Genomic DNA, 24,375 nt, shown 5'->3' on the forward strand with positions numbered 1-24,375 from the left:
CCTCCCCTTTATCACAATCTTATATGTACTTGAAGACTTTGGTCCCCCCTCAGGCTTCTCTTCTCCAGACTAAACAAATCCATTTTTGTTTTCAATCTTTCCTCACAGGTCGTGTTTCCTAGACCTGTCATCTTTGTTGTTCTCCTCTGGACTTTCTCCAGATTATTAATACACTTTAGTTCCATACAAAAGGAAGGCAAATAGCCATAGCTGCCTCTGGGCACGATTGTTGTGGGAAATGTACGACCATGTTAATAGTTTCAGCTCCTACCTACCAGTAAATAGATCCCAAGCCAATAGTATCTACTAGCTGTTTAGGCATCGTGAGTGGCCAGCAAAGATGACTGCTTATGCTCGGTATCTCCCCTCCTACGCCAAACTAGCCGTTTAAAAACAGAACTAATGCACCCCTGTCCCGCGGTAATGGCTCAAGCACGACAGCAGGAAGCCTGCTTTGAATATTTGTATTGCAGTAGTGCCTACACGCCCCAACCGGGGATTAGTGCCCTGGAGTGCTAGGCCCTGTACACAGAGTACAACCCCCTCCCAATCATGCTTGGGCTCAAGAGAGGAAAGCTTGATCTTGGCTTTCAGCTGCAACACCTCTATCTCCCCCGTCCCCCCAACCCTACCACAGCATCTTTTAAACAAGAGCTTCTTTCCAGCCCCCAAGCCATTATGTAAGGATATCACAGAACTACCTTAGCATCTAGACAGTCGCAGTCCATCAGAAACTAAGATTCAGGGCTTGTGATTGGCTTTACGGCCTGCCATCCCGCAGAGCTGCCACACGCCAAACCACTGACACGCTGAAGGGAGGAATTCCTCACTTTGACACACATACAGCTGCCCTAGAGGCCAAGCCGCAGCCCAGCCTGAGCTCAGGAACTACGATGCAAGAGCAGGAGAAAGTCTGAGGGGTTTAGAGGCCCCATCCAAGGTTTTCCCCCTCTTCAGCCACAAGGAAAGCCAAACAGGAGATGCAGCAGATCCCAGAATGCAACAGTCACAAGGAGTTGACCACTCAGCTCGTTGCTCGCCGGGACATTAGTCCAGGGGCTACATTTCTGGATTAGAAATGGGGTAGCCATAGGACTTGGGCCATCCTGCCCAGGAGAAAGAGGACTAGCAAGTCATCCTCTCCGGGGGTGGTGAACGCACATAATAGGGCCAGGAGCATCCTTTGCAGACCCTGCCCCAGGAAACACTTCACGTATGTTCTCTGCACAACTGGGCTCACTGAGCCCTAGAGAACAGGTCAATGTAACTCACACTAGAAGGAACCTCCCACAGTGACCGCACCCCAACTAGCTCTCAGGTCTGAGCCCCTCTACAATGCTACTCAGCATTTCCTCATCCCCTGCCAACAGATACGCTTAGGGCTCATTGCCTGACGGCATCCACTGATACTAGTTCCACTGCCTCGTGTACTGTTACGTGAAAGCTACCGGGAAACCCAAAAGCTCATTTGTTGGAGAACCAGTTGATAAGACACAACATTTCATTGTGTGTTTTGAGACACTGAGCCAATGAGTTGATGTTAGGCCATGCGTAGTTCACACATTGGTGTCCCTAAGTGCTTATAGAATTCTCCCATATTTCTCCCTCCATGGTCATGGCTAGTGTTTCCCAGTCATTGCTACATGTACCAGCATTTTACTGCCATTTCCTCACTAGCAATTCCCACAACTACCATCTCTCCCCTTGATGAAGCTGGAGCCTACCAGCAGGATCTTCACGAGCGGTTGTGGCTTCCTCTCCATTGTGCACGTGCCTGCACAATACGACAGTCTTGCAGCTGTCTCTAGGATGTCAGAGTATGAATTGAACAGGAGAACTGGCAGGGCCAACAGACGGGGTTCAACGCAGAGGCTGGCCACCAACTTACCTGCTTATGGGATGGCCATTTTTTCTTTACAAGGATTTTAAAACAGAAGAGGGGAGATTACTGACTTCCACAGTCAAGGTGGTCACCAGCCGCAGGGGAAGGAGAGAGTGACTGCTACAGCCAAAAGCTAACGTTGCAAAAGCTGCTCTGGTTTGTGCCACCAGACAAGCACCAGTGATGCTCTCTGTGAAATTACATTTTCAGAACAGGGCACAGCAGCTTAGAGTGGAGATTATTTCATGGACACAGGAAGCTTACCTTGTGGGAGGAGGTAGGTAGAGCTATTTTCTTGTTCCAAGAGAAGAGATTCAAGCCTCCTGCTAGGTAAATAAATTCGAGTCCCTTCCTCCCCCCGCCCCCACATCCTCAGAGAAAAGAGCCAAAAAGAGTTCCAATGAGACAGGTATTTATTTAGTTCAAGCGCTAAGGAGTTTTTGTTTTATATTATCAAACAGAGCTGAGGTACCAGTGACATTCCAACATGAAGAAGAGAAGGAGCCTTTTCCCCCCTTTTACAATTTATTCAACTACTTTGCATCAAGACAAAAAGTGAGTAATGGACAGTTGCAGAATGTACTGTACATCATCAAGCCAGAGTGGGGAGGGGGAAGAAACAGCGGAAATTTTTACTGTTTTAAAACCGTATTTAAAAACGAGCCTGTTATCATGGGTGGAAAGAAAAGCCAGACAGCTTGGAATGAGGAAGCACCATACAGACAATAAACATTCTGCTTCCATGTACATTATCGGGGGCTTCCTTTCACTAGAAAATGGGGTAGTATTGGAACATGTGTTGGGAGTCGTGAAGCTAACACGATGTTATATACACGACTGCAGTCAGTGGATGCAGGGACCGGTTGTGTTAAATACGTCTGCTAGTCAGAGGTACGCCCTGGTTTCAGTGGGAATCTACCACAACCAACTGAAAATGTTAAAAACACAAGCTGTCCTGGTTTATGCAACCACAAAGTGTTGAACGTGTTCAAGACACGACTCCTCGAGGTCAGGTTCTAACATTCATTTTCAGGCAAAAGCAAGTCCTAATGGGCTGATCTCGCAAGCCCGTACGCAGATGAGCAGCCCATAGCTTGCACAAGTAGCCCCATGGACGACTCAGCTGAGTAAGGGCGACTTGCTTGAGTAACCATCTGACTTATCTAGGGTCTGGCTTGTCAAACGTTTCAAGCTTAGGCAAAGAGCTGCTGTTCAGGCACCTTGTTTTAGTGTTTTCCTTATACTTTAGTGGAGGCAAAAAATGCTGCGCTTGCTTACAGAACAAACGGAATTACTTTAAGAATCCAAGCCAAAGAAAACTCAATATTAAAAGCAGCAAGATGGGTTTTTGCACAATAAAGGCGACTACAATACAGGAAAAGTAGCCAGGTTTTCCTCCCCACATCAGCTTCTTTGAAATAAAGAATATGATCCATCATATTTCACTGTTTATTTCAAGACATGCCACGTCAAAAAAAACCCGCCTTTAATATTGCATTATAAAAGCACTTTACATCTCATTTTTGCCTTTAATGTTAAGTTATTGGTATGCAGAGTTGTTATAAACCCAGGGCAGGTATTGATTTGACATTCAACTCCAGAATGCAGAATTCCACACCTTCTCTGCATATTGCCAGGTGACAGCCGTGGGGGAGGGCCCCCCCAGGTTATTTTCAGTGGGGGAAGGGAGGAGTCTAATTCCATCTTTAGACTCTCGATTTTTTTCCTGCACTGTAACTCAGCAATACTCTTCCTGCAAACAATGTATTTACAATTGTGTTTATTAACTGACACAGCAATTTCACAAGGACTAGTAAAGATTACAAGGGTGCGCATCTAGTGTATTGGTTTCTTTGTGTTTCTCGGATAGCTACATCTTGCAACACTGGCAAAGCTCTACACGGATTCCTCAGCAAAACAAAAAATACTGAAAATAGTGAAAAAAATTAAGCCGAGAAATAAATATCAAAGAAAAATGGTTAATTGTAGCTTAGTTAAATATAAAACTAAATTACTAGCTATTTAACCAAACTATACAGATCTAATGAAAAAACTAAACCAACTTGGAAGACCCAACATAAAAAAATGCTAAAAATTAAAGGCATATGTCTGCATAATCATAGGTTTCTTTCCATCCTATTAAAATTCCCTTCTTTTTCACTTAAGGTCTTTCAAATCTACTTCTATAGGCTCACAAGTAAACATCCCCCCACCCCCAATTTACTTAGGACCATGATAAGGAAACCCACAAGCTGATCCTCAATCAATCCAGCCCATATTAACCATCAATTATTGTAACATTTCTACTTGTTCCATCAAATGCCGTTTTGTCTTTCTGCTACAATTTGGACATGACAATCCACTGACAAAATTGATTTTAGTGCTGATGCTGAACTTTGTTTAAAAATTCCTTTTTTAAAAATTGCTTTTCTCCCCGATACAATAGCCAAAACGTCATGTTCCAATCTCTCAGGTAATAATTTACTTTATTGGAGTTCTACATAAAAGAAAACAATGCTTTTAAAGCCAATTGTGTATCCAAGACATCTGTTTACTTGTCTCCCGCAAAAGTGTTTCGTTAGCACACGTGTCCCTCCCCAAAAGAGCCATTTATCAATATCAGAAAGACACTTAATATTTCTGGGTCTGCTAGCTTGGAAATTTGTTCATATTGACTCTGCAAAGACTAAAAGGCTCAGTAGCCTTTTTCAGCATCAAAACCCTGCTAAAGTTTCAGGTTTCCAAAACGTTTGGGGCTTGAGAAAAGATTCAGAGCATCTCAGCGGAGAGGATGTTATAGCTCTTGTTTATTTTATATTGAAAGGGCAGTATCTAATCCTTAAGGATACGCCAACTCTGCCTCTCTTTTGACTGCTGTCTAGCCATTTCCAGTTTGATAGCGAAATCAAGTGGGTAAGATAAGTGTTATCCTGCACATACCTCTTGTCCAAGTCCAATTCAAAACTTACTCGATTTCCATCATTTCAAAGTGCAATATCATAACATTAAAAAAGGAACAAACATTAAGAAATTGTACCTATCTTTTTAAAGTTATAACTGGAATATGCTGGAATATTTTGGCTTTATTTTTTTTCTTATAAATAATGAAGACACTGACATTTTCTTTTGAGTGTGCGCGCTTGTGAAGCTAAGAGATCATCTCCACGAGACAGCCAGCAATGATGAATTGCAATACGTTATTACTGAAAGGGGACAGTTCAAGCCAATATTCACACCGCAGTCAATGAAGAGTAAAGGGAGGGGAAGCAGTGATGTTCTGGGGGAAGTAAGAGAAGCAACGTGGTATTAGCAGGAACAACCTCCTTCACTGACGGGCTGCTCTTGAGGCTTTTCCAGTTTTATGTCGATCACTGGAAGAAGGAAGTTAAGGCAAACAAGTGGGAGCGCCCCCCCTTGGCCCTGCTGGATCCAAAGCCAGCCTCGCTCAGCCATGTTGGTGGGCACAGTCATCCTCCTCCTGCCATATTTCTCTGCACTGCCTCTAGGTGGGGCTTCTGGCTGGCGTTCAGAGAAGCCTAACACAGCTAGGCGCCAACTCCCACTGGCATTCAATGGGGCACCTCCCTTGAAAGTCCCAGCCTCAGACACAAGTCAAGGTAGGTTTCCTAGCCCCCTTTACTGATTTGAGATTTGTGCTAATTACCTAAGGGCGTGCCCAGGCCAGGCTTGGGGCGTCCCTGCCAAGCTCTTAGAAATGCAGTGCCCACCCCGTAAGATCTTTCCCTCCCTGCTGCCTCCTAATCACCTCTTCCTGTTTCCAAGATACTCGTACAGCAGGAAATGAAAGGCACGCAGGTTGAAGATCTCGGCCAGTCTCCAAAGCACTGCTAGCCTGACAATAGCTTGTACGTCCAGTCTCTCAAACCACTAGGGCTAGAAAAAATACTATATTCAGTCTTTGCTTTCCAGTGGTAGAGAACAGCAGCTTTCATAGAATATCAGGGTTGGAAGGGACCTCCAGAGGTCATCTCGTCCCACCCCCTGCTCAAAGCAGGACCAATTCCCAACTAAATCATTCAGTGGGTGGGGAGACACCCACTGGCCAGCAGAGCCCAGCAAGAGCAGAGAGACGCTTGTTCTCTTTTCCCTTCCCTTGGCCCTGCTCTCACCACCTATCAGAGAGCAGCTCCTGCAGGTCCCTTCCCTGTGTGCAGCTCTGGGACAGTGAGGAAGGTCCAGTTCATCTCAGCAGCATTAACCCCTCCACACACCCTTCAGCCAACCCTCCCCCCCATGGCCCAAAGCCCACAATCCTTTCCATTCACATAGGACTGAGGGCTATGGTGGACCCCGGGGCAATTTTTCAACCACTCTGTGGGCCAGGGAAGACAGAGTGACCGGTACAGAGTATGTGTCTCCTAGGCCTGGCAAATTGTGACGATTGGATTATAAATAAGAGTTGTCCTGATTAGCTTGCCATTTTAGTAGCCATCTTTTTGAAGCCAACACTGCAGCCGTATCTCCTCTGAAAGCAGGAACCCAGCGTTCTAATGGCAAAGCCCAGGGGTCAAATACTTGGCTTGTGCGGCAGATCCTACTTTTAGGACCCTTCCTTCCAGTTTGCAACCACCTCCACACTTCAAAGGCATTCAAGATGCAGCGCCTGCACTTCAACAGGGCTGGACCCCTGAAGTGGGAGGAGCTTAAGAGAACTCATACCTGATTGGTCAAAAGCATCTGCTGCTCCTCCTCCTCCTCACTCCCCTTCTCCCTGAGCACCTACAAGGGCTGCAAGGTCCCAGCGTAAAGAGACTTCTTCCCAGCCTCTCGCTGCCACTGCAGAGCCCCATAGCAATGGGGTCAGGAGAGCAGAGAAGCATCTGCTCTCCCACATCCCACAGCTTCCTGCTGTTCTAAGTACCCCAACCTCAGAGAGAAGAGTGCCTCCCCTCCCCACCACTATCACTCCACCCCACAGCACCAGTAGCCAGGAGCAGTGACAAAGGGATGGGGCAGGAAAGAAGAAGAGTGAAAGTGAGGTGGCTTCAGTGCCCAAAGGACTAGTGAAAGTTTAACTCCAGGTTCACGGAGAGAGAGAGACGGTAATTTGGCTCCGGCTGCAGAATGAGTCTGACACCCCTAACATAAGGCATTCCAATCGCTCACAAGTGATTGCCCAGATATTGGCAATTGTGTGTAAGAACTGCAGTGGGGGAAAGAAGAGGGTAATAAGATGAGATTTAAGGTTCAGCACCTCATCTACCAGGTTTAGAAGGGTGCTGTGGCACTGTTAACTGAGTCTGTAACTTTTAGCATTGGCCCTAGATTGGATCAGAAAAAACCCATCCCCAAGTACAGACACGTCCATTCAGTTAATTATACCCATAGCATCTGCTCCAGGGCCAGGAACACTACTTGCACTCTACACAGTACTGAGTCTTCAGTCAACCTGTAACTTCCTAGAGGAGCTTGTTCAAATCCCCCATCTCTTTTCATATCATACCCATCCTGGGGTTTAGGAGCACTGACCCTCCCACACTACCACACCTTCCCAGGCGTTGAGAACACCTCTGTGGGAAATAACCAGGAATCCTTTCCCCCAACTCTCTCACTGCTGCTTACTGGTGTCACTGAGCAACGTGTGCTGCTTTCCCAAAACCTACCCCTTGCAATGACAGCCAACAGTGAACAATGGCACAAGGTCACTCAAACGCTCCCCTCTGACACAGCCTCTAATAAACGACTCCCTTTGTGGTGCTCGGATCCCCAAACCTGATGCTCCATCATTACAGTGTACCCAGAGATCACAGGCAGAGCGCTGATCACTACCCCCCAAACACGCTGGTTCATGTCAGCTCAGCACAAGTCTCAAATCTCTCTGCGCTCAGCTAGCTCGGGATGGCACACAGTTCATGCAGCTGGTAACACCAATTATCTACTCTTGGGGAGGAAGCTTTTCTTTACAGGGGATGGAAGGAGATAAATGGGGAAGGATGAGGTCAGCAAGAAACAAAGAACTGAAAAGTCCTTTGTTACAGTTCTGTCTTGTAGTTTTGAGTCTCTAAATCCTTTAACAGTTAAGAGGAAGCTGCTTGAGGAAGCTGCTTAAAACTACAGTTCTGCCAGCACCATGCAGATGAGTTATGGAGCATGAAAGCCTGATGATTAGCTCAAGTTCCTTGAACCCACATGGTTCTGTAAACAGGCAGTGGGAAAAAACTCACCACTGGTCTTGACCTGCTTCTACAGCAGAGGACACACCGCGACAAGCTGTTTTGCTATCTGCACTCTGCAGAAAGCCCAACTGGAAGTGGCTTTGTTGCTCTCCCATTTGGAGCCTGGATATAACTCCCTGATGGAGGCAGCAAGAGTCAGTAGGGGCCACCGCATGCAGGGACTGAGGATCTAACACTGTCCTTCTTATTAATAAAATGGGCACTGATTAGCCTGTCAGCTGTGTGCTGCTGAGAAAAGGTCCTTGATTAATCAAGTACATGTCACACAAAGCCAGGATTTAGCAGCTGCAACGTACAGCTGCTAAAATCATGGTTTTAACTCTGCAACAAATGTGATGCTTAAAAGGCCTTCAGTTTGCATCTGATACACTTACTTCTTCCACTGCAGGTGTGTGCTCATACAGTTCCTGCCTCGTTCCTTGCCAAACAGTACTAACAGAGCTCCACCTTCACTGACTTGTAGGCTCACAAGGCCAGCTACGTATTTGAACCAAATTATCCCCTAAAACCTCCCCTCTGTCCTCTATCCCCTTTTTCAAATAAGATCAAGATCTGCTGTGATTTCCTCTCCTCCTCCTCCACTCTAACTTCCTGATCATCCATGCTGATTCTCACCTCTCACCTTCCAGCACCACCCTCAAAAAATCCATCCAATCCCACCCTTATGCCCTCCTCTTTCTCAACCCCTGCTCTCCCTTTTGGAGTCATCCCCTGAAGATAAGCGTGCTCATGTCCCCCATACTCAAAAAAGACCCGATCACAGCCCCCTAGGGGCCCCTGGCCCCTTGGTTGAGAACCGCTGCTCTATAAACCACATCTCAGATCCTGCCTTCTCTGTCCAGACCACAAACTCTTTGGGGCTCTCTCCTGACTACTGCAAGCTCCACCTCTTTAGCCTCCTTGACATCCAACCTGTTCAAAATGCTGGGCTGAGAACTCCCTTGCCGGTGATCTGACCATGTCAGCCTCCTTTTAATCCCCTTTTCCACCACATTAAATTCAGGCCTCTTGTCCCACTTCCAAGGCACTTCCCAGCTGACCATCCCTACACCTATCCACTCATGTCATTGCATAACCCTCACCCCTCCACTCCACCGTGCTCCTAGGCTCAACAGCTCCCTCAGCCTCTTTACAGCGTATTCCACACGCCTCCACGCTGCTTCTACAGCACAGAACACCCTTGCTGAACTAGTCTGTAAGGATCGTGCCCTTTCCTCAACACGCGCTTCTGTGATGCCTATAAGCAATTAGCCAACTAACAACTGGTAGGCAGACAGCCACCAGGGACAGGTTTTAGATTTATACCTCTCCCTCCCCAATCCTGGGTCTGTTACTCAGGGATTGCATGTCCCCCTGCGTGCAAACCCCTAGCTGTACATCCACAGAATTATGGCTCAAACATGTAATGGATACTGTCTTCTCTGCTTTTGTCCTGTGTGCTCTCCATTCCAGGCAAGGCAGCTGCCACACGTCGGAAAAGCTGAAAAAGAAAAAAATAAAACGGATTAAAAGCGTAGTAACATTTATGACACTGTGTTCCAATTCTGCTGGACAAAACAGAATGACTTCATACGTGCCTGTCTATTATCTCAAAATCTGCACTGGCTACCCTCAGAGACCAACACCCACGGTAACCTTTGGATCTGGGACACCGGGAAGTGCACCTCTTCATTAACTCCAGAAGTTAAATTAGTTGGACTCACTAGCTACATAGTAACAGTTAAACAATCCATGAATGTCTTTGGAAACAAGGAACTCAGTGTGGGAGACAGGACCCCAGAGTTCCAATCTTGGTTATCGCACCAATTTGCAGAATGACCTTAGGCAAATCACTTCCCCTTGGACAGTCTGTCCATGTGTACATGAGAATTCAGAGCCTCTCAACTAGAATCACAGAATCTCAGGGTTGGAAGGGACCTCAGGAGGTCATCTAGTCCAACCCCCTGCTCAAAGCAGGACCAAACCCAACTAAATCATCCCAGCCAGGGCTTTGTCAAGCCTGACCTTAAAAACCTCTAAGGAAGGAGATTCCACCACCTCCCTAGGTAACCCATTCCAGTGCTTCACCACCCTACTAGTGAAAAAGTTTTTCCTAATGTCCAACCTAAACCTCCCCCTCTGCAACTTGAGACCATTACTCCTTGTTCTGTCATCATCTACCACTGAGAACAATCTAGATCCATCCTCTTTGGAACCCCCTTTCAGGTAGTTGAAAGCAGCTATCAAATCCCCCCTTCATTCTTCTCTTCTGCAGACTAAACAATCCCAGTTCCCTCAGCCTCTCCTCATAAGTCATGTGCTCCAGCCCCCTAATCATTTTTGTTGCCCTCCGCTGGACTCTCTCCAATTTATCCACATCCTTCTTGTAGTGTGGGGCCCAAAACTGGTCACAGTACTCCAAATGAGGCCTCACCAGTGCTGAATAGAGGGGAATGATCACATCCCTTGATCTGCTGGAAATGCCCCTACTTATACTCCATGGGATGCTAAGGGTTAGTTACCGGTTACACTTCCAGAGCGACGTGCCATGCACTAGACAGATGCCAAGTTCTAGCAGGAGAATGTACGCCTCAAGTGTAGGGCGAGTCTGGCTCTTGCCATGCTTTGCCAGATGCGTGTTTGTCCTTCCCACTTATGCACACTTCTTGCCTCTAATTCATACCTGTCCAACCACATTTCCATTGGTATGTCCAGCTACTTGGTGTTTTAAAGCGAGGGACTACGCTGAAACCTACCTTTCCCCCTCTTCTGTGCCTTCTACAATTAGCCAGTATCTTTCCTGTAACGTGGAGCTCAGCTTTGTGCAGTGTCTGCCGGACGGCATTTCCACAGCCCTCTGGGCAGACAACAACCTGCAACCGTTTGCCACTAGGGGCCTATGCAGGGCAGCCCAGAGGATTCAGGGGAGCTGCGGCGCTTGTACTCACCCAGTGGTGGTCTGGGTCTTTGGTGGCATTTGGGTGACGGGGGCTCTTCAGTCACTCCGCGTCGTCGGCAGCACTGAAGGGCCCACCGCCACTGAAATGCCACCACAGACCCAGACGGCCACCAGGCCGGGGCCCAGGGGCAAATTACGCCACTTGCCCCCCCCGGGTTGCCCTGGGCCTATGCCCCCAATCCCATTCATTAGTCCGCTGTCTATAACGTATTTCCTAACGTTGTACATCAGAGTTCATGCGTGACATGGGAAATGTTTCCCTCACGCTGTGGAATTCTGATATTTTCCTGCAGGAGAATCATGTACTGAAAGACGGTGCCTTTGCTGAACCGTGTTCTCCAGAGTCACTGGGAGAACCAGCCACATCAAGCAGATGAGAATGCACAGCCCTCCACAGCGCCATTCTGTTTCCCCCAATGCCTCTGGGAATTACGTACAGACTCAAGTCTGAGCCTCTGGGGCGTGAAAAGAGAAGATGAACGAGATTACCTGTTTTTCCTCTTTCTGTAGCCCCTGCAGAACAACCCCAGCAAGAGCAGAGGACTGGATCTGTGCTAGTATACACAGCACACGCCCAGTAGTAGACACAAGAGTGAAACTGACACAGCAAGTCAGTTAAACTTTTACAAGATTAACATTGAGCTTACCAGGTACTACCCTGCCTGTGTGCTGAGAGGCACAATGGCACTGGGCTGGAAGATTCCAGGTGCTTGGGAGTTTTGCAGTCAGTTGGCTGAGCACATACATGCAACTGCTGCTGAGGAGCCACAGACTATAACCTGCTGACACAATGCTTCCTATAGAAACAGACACCCAGTATCCGAACCCCATGGTCATTGTGTCAGCCTTATAGTAGTGTCCCTTTGAAGGCATCTCATTATTCTTTCACCGATCTCCTTGGATAACACCAAGCTTTCCTCCATCTGCTCCAATAACCCAGCTTCCGCAGGAAACTGAAGAACTTCGAGAGCTACTTTGAGACACATCCAGGGTGAACCTGTTCATACTATGAATTTACTGCCTGTAAACAATGCTGAAATGAAATTCAATAAGACTTTGTTGGCATGACCAGCTGTGCAAACGTTGCTGAAATAAAACAGACCAACCCGTCACCTCTATCACACGTAGGCATGGTCTTCCCAGGGCAGGGCTACACACTGTGTTTGGAGTCTGCCCTATGTCAGTTTGTCATTACTGATTCGGTGGCAGGCTGCTACAAGTGTGCTGCCAAGCTAACAAGTGATATAAGAGAGGCATTAGCAAAGCATGTTCCCCCCACAGCTCCTATCAACATCTCATCCCTGTTCTTGAGGGATCAGCGTTCACGTCGCACTCAGCCCAAGCTGTGGAAGCTAATGATCAAATTCGGCGATGAATCCTAGTCATGTGGCACCTGAAGCACATTGCACTTCTGCTAAGAAGGGACCATCTCAAAAAGCTCCTTTATGTCCGTTCAGTCCTTAGCCAACGGCACCAGCACATGTGCAACATTCACTGGGACATGAACTGAGAACAGAACAAACTTACAGGCCCAGCCAGACTCTGATGGCTGAAGCACCAGTCTGGGATGGATTTGAACCAATGAACAAACTCTAGAAGAACAAAACTCTGTATCCTGGTGCTGGTTTCCATATCCTCCCTCAATTCCCCTGAACCATCCAGTCAGTCAGACCGCTGATAGATTTAACTGAATTCTCCTACACCAGCTACGATAAAGCAATAAAGAGCAACCACTGACAAGAAATACCGACAAAGCACATCAGCTTGTCAGATGCTTAACAATACTGTCCATCAGCAGTGGATTGGAGGCAGGCAGGCAAGGAAGCCTATAGGATAAATGCCTGTTCTTCTTAAGTGTGAATGGATGGAAGGACTTGCTGACCAGGAAATAATTAAACCAATTTGGCATGTTAATCTACAGAGGGGAACTAGACTTAAGTATCCGGCCAGCTTGAGTTCTGGTGTCAAGATCCTATCAGATAGTCAATTTCTCGCTCCCGTCTCACATCCATTCCCTCACCTCTGCTTCCCAAAATAGAGTCTTGCCAGCATACTTCATACATAAGCTAGGAAAAGCAGCACTGCCTCCAATGCATTTTTCAAGAGGCCATTTTTTAAACTAGAAAGACATTGGCACTTTGCCTGGATCACGGGAGGAAGTCAGGGAGAGAGAAAGTCTCTCTCTTTCCCGTATGATCAGCAGGATTTTCATGGCCATTGTGATCAAATCATTTGCAGACAGCCCCGCCAAGCCCATTACTTGTATTCATATTTAAAGAGGGATTTGGTTTGCTCTCTCAATGTAAAATTGATCATCCTTCTTAAGAGGCGAAATCTTTACAGCCAGTGATCCAAGAAGCTACTTAAGATCCCATCTCTTCTTCCTCTGCCAGTCCTAAGAGTCTAGTGGTATTATATTAGTGCCCATTGCTCTTCCAGAACTGAAATGCCTTATTCTCTTTTGGTAATGACTTTGGGATAAGCCAAACATGTGGTCACACGTTACTGGCAGTGTCTGAATTCCCTCTTTACCAACTCATCCTTTCCTGCCTAGCATTTCATTTGTTCTCCAAACATTCACTACCAAGCTGGTCAAATTTTACATTTAAGGCAGCAATGTGCTTTTTCAGTTGAGTCCTATAATGAATGCCTCCCTCCAGCAAGGAATGCAAGTCTCACTTCACGGCTGCCACCCTCATGACTGGCCTCTGGATGCAGAACAGTCCTATAAGATAGTCTAGCCTTTTCCAGGGCAGGATTGTTTCATCACCACATTGCAATACAAAACTGACATCAAACTCGTATCAAAAGGCCCACAAGTTTCTTGCCAGGATCATCCCATTGTCAGGGGAGGTTGCAGCCTTCCCACTCCTGTAAAAGAATCCTTAGAAGCTGGCTGACTCTCAGGTCTTATGGCCTCTGCAGGGCCAGATCTCTGCTGAAAGAAGTCCTGCAGCTCTTGTCTCAGACACAGTGAATGTGTTTCTTAAGAGCTGAAAGTGTAGTCACCTCTAAAAATTTCACACAAGAAAAACTGAACGCAGATGGCAAGATCCTCAGGGCAGGGAAATTGCCTTTAAAAGCACCATGAACATTTATGATGGCTGTATAAATAATAAAACTGAGCTGCAGACAATGTAGCCTAGCGATCACTTCTGATCAACAGGATGCTCTCAGCATTCTCAGCCCTGGAACGACACAGAGAAGGTGAGAGTCAGATGGAGGTGTCAAAAGAGAAGGTGCTGGCACAAAATTAAAAAGCAGAAAGTCACCAGGCCCAACAGTATCAAGCCAAGAGTGCAGAAGGAATTTAAGAATGAAGGGCCTGGGCGGCCAACCAAAATATATATTAGCAACCATTGAACTCATTCCATACTGGCAACGAGGAGTCTGATGGCACCTTAAAGACTAACAGATTTATTTGGGCTTAAGCTTTTGTGGGTAAAAACCCCACTTCATCCTCGTTGTTTTCGTGGATACAAACTAACATGGCTCCCCTCTGATACTTGATACCATACTGGAGGGTGCCAAACTGATCTGGAGGCAAGTTGGGTAGTCACCCATCCCATGCTGAAGCATTTCATTTGTGAAGGACAAGCATCAAATACCACAAAAATAGAACCATTCCTTTAGAACTTCAAGGATGCTTTACTGCACCCTTCACTTCAGGCACATTTAATCCAGATTCTCAGATAAGAGAGTCCACTCTCTATGTTTTGTTTTTTTTAACCTGACCTAGTTCCGCTCTCACATCTGTTAGTCCTAAAGAAAACCCTCATCTGGTTTCAGGATCTATGCTGAGGAAAAGCCTCTCCCCTGAGCTCCAAAAATAAGGCTTCTATATTATAGGCAGAGCCCAAGTAACCCACAAGTGAACTAAGCCCTATTACTCCACAGCATCAAGTATACTCAGCCAAATCCCATATACAAACAGACCTAGCTACTCCCTGTTCCTCTGGTCACAGGTGGCTACTCTGCCACACACGCATTGTTCTCCTCTTTAGGAAAGTCAGGAGAGGTGGCCTCGGATTTACACCACTGAATCTTAAAAACAGAATTCCAAATCTCCAAGATAAGCATGGGCATGGGGTGGAAAACCTATCTGAATCATTCGAGGATGTCAGTAAAAGCAGAGAGAGAACCAGCAGATATAATTCAGACTTTCAATCCTGCAAAAAGCTGTTAAAGAAACTTAAGGGGCCAAGAGGAGAGGGATAAAGTTCTGCCAAGCATGAGAAACTGGCTAAGAGGGAAAACAAGGAATAAAATGTTTATTTTCAACAAGGCAAAAAGCTGGATGCCGCAAGGATCCGTAGTAAGGTTTAGTGCATTCTTAAATGAGCTGGAGAAAGGGGAAGGAGAGGAAGGGGGAAACTACCAGGCTGGCAAGATTCGCAGACAAGTGAGTGATTTGTGATTTAGGTTCATCTAACCTGAGTAACTCCAGAGGGACTTCAAGCTAGCCAAATGGGTTGCACAATGGCAGATGAAATTCACTGTGGACAAATGCAAGTTAATGCACATTAGAAAAATAATTTGAACTACTCAAGCAGATTTTGCTGGTTATGGACAGCTCAATAAATCTGCTAGATGCACAGCAGCAGTTGACAAATGTTAGGATGCTCACAGAATGGATGACGAGACACTCAAAGTGAAAAAAACTCAAGTGCCTTCCTATGGCTATTTTACCAGCCAGGCCAAAGTACATCCTTCTGAAAAGGGAAATTCAAAGTCGTCATCAATCCTATCACCCAGCTGTGTATTTCAGGTACTTGTTACTGTAGTATGAGTACTTTGCTCTCTTTAATTACCCTGGGAGGTAGGGTACTGCTATTTTCTCTATCTGTACAATGGGGATCTGAAGCACAACACCTAAGTGACTTCCCCAGACACAGGAGACGTCTGTGGCCAAACTGGGAATTGAACCTGGGTTTCCCCAAGTCCCAGGCTAGTGCCCCAACCCCTGGGCAACCATCCTCTCTCCCCCTCTCTTGAACCTCTAAATATCCAAGTGCTGGGAAAGAGCCAAGGAGGAGACAAAACAAGCCACTGGAAGCTCCCCGCATGCAAACTAGGGGTAAAGAAAGGGAGGAGGAGCAGCGGTTTTGTACTTCAGCAGGCAGCAGTGGGTTGAAGATGAAATGTAAAGGCAAGTGATGAGAAAGATGAAGGGAGGCATTGGACCTCCAAGGAGGAGCTCACAATCCAGCTAAACCCGACCTAGAGGGACAAGTGAACATTTATAAGCTAAGGTATCCTAGACCTCTATCTGGTTTTGCTAGGCACTGTGCGATACAGAACCAGGTACAAGTTCACCTGCTATTTTCAGGAGAATTAACCAGACGTGAGACAAAAAGGATGGGAGGACGAAGAATATTTGTAGTTAGAGCACAGGACAAGAAGCTGAGGGGCCGCAGGCTAGACACCTACAGACCCGATTTTCAAAAGCTCAGCACCCAACATGCTGTAATCTTGAAAATCTATCCACTTATTCCAGTTCCTAAATAGGAGCTGAACCTGTCTGAAAGTCTGACCCCAACTGTGGGTGTGGAGCTCTTTAGAAAATCTGGCCCTACCACGATAGGATCTATAGAGAACACCAACAAATAGCTGCTATTCTCAGCTCTGTCAGCCTTCTTGTAGGATACTGGGCAAATTACGTAACCTCTCTGTGGTAACCGCTCTTAGGAGAATCCCTCTTTCCCAGTGCACTCTGCTGATTTGTTTAAAGTGCTCTGAGATCCCTGGAAGGAAGGTGTTACTGACGTGTGGAATACGAGTCCTCCCCTCCCACCAGCAATATTCACCAGCACTGAAAGTCAAGGTCACAAATTCAGTCAAAAATTAATGTTTTTAAAAAATGAATCTGTTGATGGGAACTGATTAGATTATGGCATTTAAAGCCAGCTGTTGACAGCCAGGATAAGTTTAATACAGCAATCCCTTCTTTACAGTCTGGCAAGGCACAAAAATTATGCCTTTCGCTACATTTCTAACAAACATTATTGGACTAAAAAAAGGGAATTTGGCAGCTAAGAAAATCTACTTTCCCTTTTATGAACCATGTGCTTATCAACCAGAACATGTGTGAATAAATCCAATTAGGGAAAGTAGGATGGCTAGAAAGCAGCCTCGTACAGAGACCTTATTCCTTCACAGTAGCTTCCGTACCCACATTAGCAGTCAGTGTATTTTCTCAGACTTAGGAATTTCACAGGCAGCTGCATACACTTGGCACCTTTCAAAGGCAGGGGGTGAAACACAGGAGCACGAAAGAGCAACAGGCACAAGGAGAATCTCTTCCCAGGCAGTTTTCACATCTCACTCTGCCACAGCAGACTGAAGGATCACTTCTTCTCCAGTGACATCAGGCAGGAGAGCAGCCAGTTCAGTAAAGATACTCCACCCCCTTTGGTGAGATAGTTTCCAATCACTTCCTGTGCCAGCTAATTGATCCAACTGAACTGGGGATCTAACAGCGCAGAATATCAAAGAAATTAGGACTGGATCATTAATGGACCTCTCTAACCCAGGGGCACTCAACTCTTTCCATACTCAACCCTCCTCTCCCTCACTGTCCATTCAGCAACACGGCAAGGGAAGGGTGGTCTCTGTCCCAGGTACTAGATCTGAGAGAGAGGGGTCTGTCCCAGGGAAACAGTGACTAGGAAGAGGTCTAATTCTACAGGGACAGGGATGAGAAACCGACAGCAATTCTTCTCCGCTAGATAAAGACAAAAATCAAAGAGATAGGAAAAGTGCCAAACTGTTACACTTAGCCCATTCTACAGAACAGGGTCCTGTCAAATGCCACATCACCTGATGCCACATTCAGCCTGTTCTTTGAGAACACATGTAAAACGTACCAGACAGCTGCTGTAAGAGTTCTTCAGAGACCTCCCCTTTCTCTGCTGAGACTTCGCCAGAGCCAGGGGAGTGAACCCTAATGGACTCTGGGCTCAGGTGGCTTGTTGATTTGTAAGAGTCTGTGACACACACCCTGGAGAGCATGAATCTCAAAGCCTTTTATAGCCCTGCTTGTGCCGGCAAATAGAACAAATAAAGAGAATTTTGCAGTAGGGCAGAATTGTTAAATAAATTTAAGCAAGCAATCTAGCCTCCCCTTAATCCTGAAGTGACCCCTTGAATCTATAAGAAATTTGGGGGGCTTTCCTGAAACCCACTTAGAGGAATCCTAGATCAGCAGAAGGGACAATTTTGCTCTGATGTAAGTACTTTAACTCCAGGAAGCACCCTTATCAGCATTCTAACAGGCGATTGGAATAGACATCCCTCAAGCCAGACGGATGTCTGAAACGCTGCTCGCCATCCCCCGTTTCCCTTCAAATACCCTCCTTTCCCCTGGTGCAAACCTTTTCCACCTGTTTGAGTTGACTGCAAACGGTTGTACCTCCAACTGCCTCAGATGCCTCTGAATCAAGTCAGGTACCTGATTGCTTATGAACCACTGGAGAACAAAGTTTTCTGCTTAACCAACATGCGTTCCGCTCCTCTCAAGACGGGAAGGGCTCTGTTAAATGCACTATTTTCCTGTGGGCTTATGTTTCTTTTCTTCTCCTGGAGACCAAATGGGGTTTTCGGGCCTGAAAGGGAAGAGCCCCTACTTTGGAAGGGGAGCCCCACAAAGTCTCTTTGGGATGGGAAGCCAGGAGGTCATTTCTGTCCTTGTCTTGAACATTACATAAGTGCAGTTGAGCCAGATTGCCATGCTCAGGTCCCAAGAACCCACTCCCTGCATTTCTCTGGTGGAAGAGGCAGGGAGCTCACTGCCAGAGACCAGCCATGAGATGTGGCAGCCCCACAGCACGCTGGTGTCACACTATGGCGCAAGGGACCTCTGTGGCTGCACGATGAGTGGAGTGAGCCCATGCTCTGCACCCTTTCCAGCTCTTCACTGCTTTCCAGCAACACAGAATGAACCAGAGATCAAAGCACAAAAGTAGATACACTAGGGCAAGGGCTAGCACAGGTGTGACTGAAGCTAAGAGCAAAGTCTTGGGGCTGCTGTCTCCTGCCTGATGTCATTACCCATTAGTCTGCCCTGGTGGAATGAGATCTTAAACTTCTTACACGCTGTATTTCAAAACATATAGGGCAAATACCACTTCTGAACCACTGTAGAGGTCTGTAAAGGCATCTATCACAGTGCCCAAGCGCTGAGAACAAACAATTTGGTTAGCATTAAAATTCAGCATGACGGCTGAGACACCCTGCTCTTAACCACCAGAAGCTGATGCTCTTGATCAATGAGTTTATTGTACTGGATAGATTCCAAAACATTTCCTTCTTACCCTCACTTATTCCAAAATTGGTTCAAACTTAACCTACTGTGGCTTCCAGGCACTTGCTCAACCAATGAGACCTATGAGACTAGGTGCTTTGAGAAGGACTCATAGCTCAGTGTCATCCACACATATTAGGGACACTGGAATTCATGGTGTCTCAATGTGAGGCACCATGTTAAGCAAATCCAATTTCCCCATAAGAATGAATGTAAATGGGGGGGTTCGGTTCCAGGGAATTTTTTTTTGCTGTACAGTACAGAACTATAGTTGGGAGGTGCCCCCACCTTACCCCACCCAGGCACAGCCCACTGGCACTGGGGACAATGAGGCAGGCAAGGAGGCTGAAGGCGCTGGAGGCTAGGAGAAGCATGTTGCGCAGCAGCGGTAGCTTCCCCTACTCTGCAAGCACCAGGGGCAGGGGGCTCAACCCTTGGCCCGCCATGCCACTCCTTACCCCAAGCCCCCACCTGCATGCCCACATCCTCGCTCCTCCCCCCTCCCTCCTGCCCATGGTAATCAGCTGGCTTGTGACGTTCAGGGGGCAGGAGGGAGGGAGGGAGGAGTGAGGACTCAGCGCACAGGCTCCCCCCTGCCTCCTGCCCGCGGCAATCAGCTGGCTCGCAGTGTTCGGGAGGGAGGGGGAGCCTGCGCGTCGAGTCCTCGCTCCTCTCCCCTCCCTCCTGAATGCCGCAAACCAGCTGATTGCTGCGGGTAGGAGGCAGGGGGAGGAGGGAGAAGGTGCTACTCCACGAGGTCTGCTGGCGGGCGGGAGGCGCTGTGGGGAGAGGGAGCTGACGGGGGGCTGCCAGCTGGGGACAAAGCAGGCAGCCAAAGGATGTTATAGCAAAGCATTGCACAACTTCAAATGGAGCATGTTCTGTAACTGAGCAGGGACGTAAGTTTGAAACAACGTTAAGCGAGAGAACATTAAGTGGGGAGTTATTGTATATGCTGGAGAGGATGGATGAAAGTACTCAACATGTGGAGCGCTACATGTGATGCCTTAAGGAATAGAAGTAGGTGCTCACCATGACTTTCAGGGATCTGAAAGGGATAAGAAGATCTAGCTAACCGCCGTTCCGTTCACTCCTACTACATATTGTATTTGAGTCAATACCTTATAGTCAAAAGTACAGAAAGCCACTGAAAGATCTACTAGTACAAGAATGGAAGTTTGTCTGCACCCAAATAAGTTTGTTTGCAAAGTTTTGTTCCAAGGTCATCCACTGTACCAGCTTTAAATTAAGCATTAAGCCTGAAGGGTTTAGATATTGGAAGAGGACTTTGCCCTGAAAAGAGAGGCTGGAAGCAGGACTAACTTGCCAGGCCTTCAGGAATGACTATGGTGGCTGAAGGAGGTATTGACAATTTACATTCAAAATTGTAACAGTTAAAAACTGTCTTATGTTACAACAGTTTGAGTAGACAAAGATTAGTTCACGTTCCCTAAACAATGCAATCGGCCACCATATTTTGCACCAAACCTGCATACTAAATGTACTGCTAAAATCTTCTGCGAATTTCCATCCTGAAATGGGCAAATTAGCGATTTGCCATTATTCTAGGCTTCATTTTTACTTCAATGCCTGATATGCAGTACTGATTGATCTAGAATTTTACATAAATGCATTTCATTATACATATCCAAAATATGCATTTCAGGACTAAAGTAATTTAACACTTGAATCAACTTCCTGTATGAAGATTAAGACAGTAATTATTCTGCAGAGCTAGCTCACATCACATTATTATGAACAGAAGTTATCAGCCACGGGAAGGTCAACCTTGATTGCCCCCATTCATACCGTCTTAGTAAAAATGGTGATTCACGCAGAAGGTCATAGGGGTTGCACCCATTCTGAGGTGCTGTTCATAACCTTTCCCATTTTTTGTCAGGGGAAGAATTTCTTTGACACTTCAGTAAGTTAATCTGAGATCATTCAATGAAAGCAGCAGCAAAGAAAATGGAAAACGGAATGACTAATGATCTTTCTTGTCTCTTCCCTTTTGGGACCTGCTTCTGCAACAGCTATTTATTGGGCGTTGAGGCCGTGTTTCTGGGCTTGTTTTGTTGAAGATTCTAAAAATCTAAATCCTACCTGCTTTACGAAGAACAAAACCCACCGAAAGAACAACTCCTCCTAAATTCTTGTCAAGTGCCCATCTGAGTGTACTTGCTTATACTGACTTCACTTACAGCTAGAGCTCACTTAAGCTTTCCTCTGTCCATTTCCACATGAAGATTTGACAGGTGTATGAATTATTAATCATCTGTATTATGATGGCACCCAATGCCATGTAATTGCCTCCAGGGATTTAAAACCATCCGCTATGATTTGCTGAATACTAAACAAAAACTCTGCTGCATCCAAAAATCTTTAGTTTATTCAATAGTTTAAAAAAACCCATCCTACTGATGAGCCTTTGAATCTTTTTCAGAAAATAGAACAAAAATTGTGTTCCAGGTTTAGCTAAAGTTCATTTTACAAATTGTCTTACAATTAAGAAATTAAAGGCATTTGATTGCCCAGAACCTTTGATATGTTTCTTAAAGTTCTTTCAGGGAAGGGGCTACAACCAGACATGCCAAACCCGCGGGGGAAAAACCAGAACACAGAAATTGGGCTTGTTTTTGGCTTAACTGGCTTGTGAATTGCTTGTTGGCTAGTTTTTGGCTTGTAGCTTATTGTAGCTTGTTGCTTCTCCCCCCCGCCTGCCCCCCCTCGATCAGTTCCTGGCAAACAGGCCAAGGGGGGGAAGCAAGGGCTAGGGGCAAGCAGGGGCAAAGGGGGGGGGAGAGAGAGTCAGGGGTGCACAGCGGGCCCACCACAGTCCAGACTGTACACGGGGGGTGGGGGTCTAGTCACAGAGTGTTGGGGTTCCTAGGGATTGGCTTGTTTTGCAATAGAATTAGCTTGATTTTTGGTTTATTGTGAAAGTCGGTGCTGATTTACCACGTGAAAGTTTTGGCAACTGTGGCTACAACTACAGAAATAGCTTCTTTGTGCTGACAATCCGCTCAGTAAAGTTCCTGAATGGCACAAGAAGCTAAAGCTTGCCCTCACATAAATGCATTAAATGGATCTACCACCACCTTAATGACATACACTGTGGTCACCTCATTAAGTCCTTATTTTAGTTGCACCTTGTGTCATTTGTTCATGCGAGATCTATGCCCAGATGAAGCCCAGACACATGATGTAAAAGGCTTTTTTATCCAATGGCTTCTCTGGGTTATCATAACTGCACGGAGGACCCAGATGTCCCTGTCCAACACAGCTAGCTAGCTAGCTCTTGGAGACGTATGTTGCCTTCCTAGCCTGGACAGGGAGTCACAGTAACCTTGAGGAGAATATAAATTGGGTAAGTCCAGAGGATTTCTCCCCCGACCCTCCCAAAAAGTGAGTGGGCACCACCATTCCTCATTAGCAGTGAAACCTGCATCCTCCAAAAGGCAGCCCCTTCCTAAATAACCACTTCAGAATATTCAAGGCTTCCCATACAATCGCCTTTGATTGGAAGCCAAACTCTGTTTGCAGAATGTTTGTTCGCCCCCCTGGATGGTCACTTACATTTTATTTTGCTTAAGTATTTTGTGCTTGGCAAGACCACGTAAAAATCACAGATTTGAAATATAGCAAAACAGCTTGATTTCTTACCATGTTTTTAAACACTGAAATTGTGTAGCAAGCTAACTAAATAAGTTACCGTTTGGTGTGCAGGGGGCATTTAGTATTTGACACATTAATTTGGATACACAGTGTATACAAGACTAGGGTATATAATTGTGCAGTAAGTTGATACAATAGGGTTATACAATTATTAATGTACATTGATTATTCTGTGCTTTGTACATTAGCTGCTTTGCAGTTTCATTCCTACATCTCAACAGAAGAGTTCTACAACTTTTAACACCTCACTGCCCTTCACCATAGAGCTGCTTGTCAAAGATCTTAGAGGCAATAGGCAATATAGTCTTGCCCGCATGCTCGGGGTTCAGCTGACCGCCATATTTGGGGTCGGGAAGGAATTTTCCTCCAGGGTAGATTGGCAGTGGCCCTGGAGGTTTTTCGCCTTCCTCCGAAGCATGGGGCAGGGGTCGCTTGCTTAAGGAGTGGGTGGATCGGCTTATGTGGCCTGCATCTTGCAGGAGGTCAGACTAGATGATCATAATGGTCCCTTCTGATCTTGAATTCTATAATTCTATGATATATGAGAAATGCCAAGTCAGTAAAGCAATTGTGGCACCAAACCCCATCTTTGCTCTTGCCTCTGAGTGAACATGAATGGCTCTAACCCTTTGTTCACATTCTGCAATTACAGATATTTGCTACATGGGCAAGAAAAAACAAAAGGGATTTTATTGCATGTAAACACACAAGGTTAGTGCTGTAGCTTTTACTGCTTAGGCTGATTAGCTATTTGCCAAATGCAAAATTTATCTTCAGTAAAACAGGCAGAAAGAACTTCATTTGGCAGTTCAGCATTTAAAAGACAGCAACTCATCTGAATGCTGCTGCACTGCAGAAAGCTGTTAGACTTTCAAGTTGGGGAGGGTAATCTATCAGTTTGTAGTTGGAGGGGATGGGCTGGAGGTCAGAGAACCATCATTCACACTTATAGTGCTTTCCAAATAACTATCATCCTGATGAAGCTTAATTATTCTTCCTATTTTACCCCAGGTGAAATGTAGTCAGACTGACTTCTCCACAGTCCCATAGCAAAGCAGTGTCAGAGGTCAGAGACCCCAGACTTCCCACACTTTCAACCATGCTAACTAGTCCAATCAGCTTTTGAATACCCAGAGTCCTATGGTTCTAATCCCAGACAAATCATCCATCCTTTCAAAGTGGATAAATGGGATTCCAAGCAATTTACTGCAGGTGGGTCTTTCAAATGACAGCTAAACACCCCACGGAGGTGCTGTCTGCGGACTGAAGAGTAGATGTTCCTCTGGGGTCCTTAGCCAGTTTCCTTATCTCCACCGCCATGGAGCATGCTGTACCCTGGTTCATCACAGGATGTAAGAATATTCCAGCAGGCTGAGTGCAC

General features: G+C 46.2%; 1 protein-coding gene across 2 annotated transcripts in view; it reads right to left on the bottom strand.

The window, feature by feature from the left end:
- Positions 1–3,317: 3,317 nt before the first annotated feature.
- Positions 3,318–24,375, bottom strand: part of RAB6A (RAB6A, member RAS oncogene family) — a 104,893-nt gene continuing 83,835 nt past the window's right edge. For both annotated transcript variants that reach the window (XM_045022055.1, XM_045022048.1), the window contains exons 7-8: positions 9,493–9,559; positions 3,318–5,253 (exon numbers count right to left, since the gene is read on the bottom strand). In XM_045022055.1, coding sequence (XP_044877990.1) covers positions 5,189–5,253; positions 9,493–9,559 — 132 coding nt within the window. In that variant the 3' untranslated portion in view covers positions 3,318–5,188. The remainder of the gene's footprint in view (positions 5,254–9,492; positions 9,560–24,375) is intronic.

The sequence above is a fragment of the Mauremys mutica genome, chromosome 1, assembly GCF_020497125.1.
Source record: "Mauremys mutica isolate MM-2020 ecotype Southern chromosome 1, ASM2049712v1, whole genome shotgun sequence".
Taxonomy (NCBI): domain Eukaryota; kingdom Metazoa; phylum Chordata; order Testudines; family Geoemydidae; genus Mauremys; species Mauremys mutica.